The 4,122-nt window shown below is 45.0% G+C and overlaps 1 protein-coding gene and 1 long non-coding RNA gene across 2 annotated transcripts in view; one reads left to right on the forward strand and one right to left on the reverse strand.

Moving 5' to 3' along the window:
- tmem178bb (transmembrane protein 178Bb) overlaps window positions 1–420 on the forward strand; it is a 56,394-nt gene extending 55,974 nt beyond the window's left edge. The window contains exon 4 of the mRNA XM_008316011.3: window positions 49–420. Within this exon, the coding sequence (XP_008314233.1) occupies window positions 49–299 (251 nt within the window). The 3' untranslated portion in view covers window positions 300–420. The remainder of the gene's footprint in view (window positions 1–48) is intronic.
- Window positions 1–4,122, reverse strand: part of LOC112487330 (uncharacterized) — a 7,772-nt gene that overhangs the window by 2,675 nt on the left and 975 nt on the right. The window lies entirely within an intron of this gene.

Below are 4,122 nucleotides of genomic sequence, written 5' to 3' on the forward strand. Positions count from 1 at the left end.
CCAATTGGTGTGTATTTGACCTGAACTCTGTGGTTTCTTCCGTTGCAGGAACGTTCTGCATCATCTCTCTCTGCACGTGCGTCGCTGGCATCAACTTTGAGCTCTCCCGCTTCCCCCGCTACCTGTACGGCCTGCCCGACGACATCGGCCACGGCTACGGGTGGTCCATGTTCTGCGCCTGGGGAGGCCTGGGCCTCACCCTCATCGCTGGCTTCTTCTGCACCCTGGCCCCCTCCGTCCAGCCGATACCCCGATCCACCTGCCCCAAGTCCCGACAGGAGAACGGCACGGTCTGCTAAGGACGGTTGTCGAGGACTGAATTCAGGAACTGTTCCACGTCTCGGATCATCGTCTCATCTCGGGGTCCACGTTTTTGTTTTTTTATTTGTGTGTTTCAAATCGGGTGTCTTGAAGATCTTGACAAAAAAAAAAAACAGAAAAAAAAAAAAGAGGAACTGACAAAATATTATCAACGTTCTTGAAGTCGTTCTCTTGTTTGTGCAGCCGACCAGTGGACCGGACCATGACCTGGACAGGTTTGTTAGGGAGGTTCGATTCTCAGCCGTGATGTTCAGTCAGGGATGATCGCAGCAGGAGTCTCCGGAACTTTTTAGGGGTGAAAGACATTTGGGGATGATCGCAGCAGGAGTCTCCGGAACTGTTTAGGGGTGAAAGACATTTGGGAACTGTTAAAAACTTTGAATATCGATGGTGGACTGGGACGGAACTGAGCGAGAGTTTAAAACTCTACGGCGCCTCTTCATGGATGGAACTTTCTACAAGAAACGTAAGGATGGCGTTCATCTGTTTACTCTCACTGCTCCACCTTCTGAGGACCTCAGGCTTCGCAGAAGACGCCGGACCTCCACTGTTGTACAATACTGTACAGAATATCCCGCCAGAAGTGACATCCATGGGACTGTTGTCATTTTCACGTAGCCATTTTATACATCCATCCTTCTCCTGCTCAGAGTGTATTTTCATTTTTACTCCTGTTTTGGACAAACCGTTCACCGGGCGTACACTCGATGCGACGTTGTGTTCGTTTGAACCCCCTCCCCTTTATAGTCATAGAGGTATCGTAAACGTGTGAGTACGAATGTGTGTGTGTGGATTATTTTTGCAGTGGCTACAGAGAAAAAAAAACCAACAACATGTAAAAAGTAGTTAAACTGAAAAAGTGGAGTCCGACCTCAGAGTACTCTGAACAGACAGACGTGTCGGGGGAGACGCAGTATCTCATTGAAAACCCAAGTACATTTTCTGACTGGGATCTGATCCAGATGATCTTTTCATTCCCAGCAGACGGTGGGAAAGTCGGTTCAAGGAAAGTCCAATTGTTCCGAGGCTCAAGCACCGACGTCTGATGAACGGTTTACGATTCTCCACTCCTCCTCAGAACAAATGTGGTTTCAGTTCATCTGAGGTTGTACATGTCTAGACAGATACTTTTTCTTTCCTGTATTTGAAGTACGTGGAAGTAAAGTCAAAGTTTTCATTTAGATTTTTTTATATCCTCTGTTCTGAAAATGCACCCGCGGCTCGTCGTCCGTCACAAGTTTAGAGAAAAAAAATTTAACTTTTAACCAGAACTACTTTGAAACTCAAACGTCCGTTAACGTCGTCGCTGCCGCTTCTTTGATTTATTTCATCAAAGAACCTTCAAAAAACTAAAAAAAAAAAAAACAGATACTTTTTTCCCCCCAAAACCTGCGGTGTTTGAAGAACGTGGAAATAAAGTCTGAGATTTAATTTGATTTTATATCGTGGATCGTAAACCATCGCAGGTTTGGAGCAGCTTCTTCTGAACTCCCAGAATTCATAGCACAGGACCAGGTGACGTGGGGGGGGGGGCCGGGTCTTTACACTCAACGCTCCTCAGAACCAAAGGTTCAACCAAAAACTTACAACTGATTTTTCGTCTTATCATGTTGGGGAGAGAGAGAGAGAGAGAGAGACAGAGAGAGAGAGAGAGACCTTCAAAGAGGCTTCAGAGCGCCCCCTGCTGTCTGCTGATTCTAATGCTGTCGTGACATCATCAAGACCTTATCAACAAAAAATGGATAATTGAACGTTAAACGTCGGAGGGATTTGAAAAAGAAAAGATAAGAATCTGAAGATAAGAAAATGAAAGTGAGTCATGAATACTCTGCTCTCATTGGTTAATTGACAAAGTACGTTAGCGTTATTTTACAAACGCCGACGTCGCGACAGGAAGGACAGGATTGTTAGTTTGAAAATGAAGCTGATGATGCAGTTACTGCAGCCGTAGAACGAGGGCGCTGTGCCCAGTGGAGTGGACACACACACACACACACGCACACACACACACACACACACACACACACACACACACAGGTAAACCGGAGCTCAGTGAACAGTGTGTTCAAAAGCACAATCAGCTACGATAAAGTCCTGACGCCTCTGATCCAAAACCACTTCCTGTCAGCTGATGTCACGCCCGGACCAATCAGATGATGTCACGTCCAGACCAATCAGCTGATGTCACGCCCAGACCAATCAGCTGATGTCATGCCCCGACCAATCAGTTGATGTCACGCCCGGACCAATCAGCTGATGCGGGCTGAAACTCCGACTACGACCCACTCATCTCACGTCAACAGATTTTCAGGGATTTACGTTGGTATTTGGTGAAGGAGTACAGATACTACAGTAGTACTACAAGGTCAACATTGAATCATCTTTTTTTTTAAAACTTTTTTTAAAATAAAACCAAGTCCGACTCTCATTGGTCCAGTAGTGTGATGTCATCGTCGCCCGTCCTGTGACACCTGGTTTCTGTGCTCTGGTCTGGTCTAGTTTAGAGTCAGTGAAGAAAAAATCCTCAATAAAAACAAACAAATAAAAATCTAAACTGATCTGAATCTGAACTGATTTGGGACGAACAAATACTGCGTCTTCCTCTGTGAGAAGAAATAAAAAAAACCACGGTGATCTATCAACCTTTAACATCAGTAACGTGTCTGTTGATTAATCCTAAAAATAGAAGATTAAAAAAAACAGTGGAAATGTTGAAATGTGGAATGTAAAATAACAGAAATCAAATAAATCAATGTGTTTACTAACGCTGCCCAGAGTTGTCTACGTCTGTCAAACCTGAAGGACCTACTGGACCTACTGTGAACATCAGCAAAGTTCTGAGGATGTACATATATAACACATCCACCAGGGGGCGTCAATGCAGCTTGTTCGATTTTCAGTAGATGTTAATGCAGAGAAAAGACTAAGGAGGAGAACAGTCTTATTCAGACACGTTTATTTAACTAAGAGTTAGCTTAGCCTAGCCTAGCCTAGCCTAGCCTAGCCTAGCCTAGCCTGTGATGGAAATTGATATGAAACAGATGTACTACGTCTACCAGTGGTAGATGAGATGGTGCTGTTTTATGTCACATGACCAGGAGTGGAAAATGTGTAAATATATGTACTATATAGTTTTAGTTTTATTTTTATTTATTTTTTATTTTTGACAGAGAAGATAACCCACTACGCGTAGGACAGGCTAATATTATCAAGGATGTAGCGCCACCCACAGGTCTGGCAGCGCTCATCATGCTAAGTGGTGTAAACCAGCACAGACCAGTGAGGGTGGTAGAGCGTACATCGGACGAGCAGGTACACAGGGAGGAAGTACTTCATGTTAGCAGCACTCTCCCGTTACCATGGTACTGTGAATACTAAATACTGACTGTCTCTTTAACCCCAGCTACAGTGACGCAGTACAGTAGAGTATCAGGTAGTACTGATGAGCCCATGCTCAATTCAATTACCATATAAACGCCTTAAAATGCTCAGCGGCGACGTCGGCCGGAACGCACCGGTGATTAACGTTGACTTCCTGTCTCGGCGTTTCCACCTGTGACGATCAACTTCCTGACGAGTACGACCGTCATTAACATCACACCTACGTCTGCGTCTACGCTCCAGTGATAAACAAGCGCCGCCATGTTTAATTCATGAGGCGACGAGAGAGAGAGAGAGAGAGAGAGAGAGAGAGAGAGAGAGAGAGAGAGACCACCATCAAAATCACTTTTGGTCAATTAATCCAGTGACACTGCAGGAAGAGACCATTAATCCTCACAAGTTACTCTGCTGTGGCTGGAA

Source organism: Cynoglossus semilaevis, chromosome 8 (genome assembly GCF_000523025.1).
Source record: "Cynoglossus semilaevis isolate Cse_v1.0 chromosome 8, Cse_v1.0, whole genome shotgun sequence".
In the NCBI taxonomy this organism is placed as follows: Eukaryota; Metazoa; Chordata; class Actinopteri; order Pleuronectiformes; family Cynoglossidae; genus Cynoglossus; species Cynoglossus semilaevis.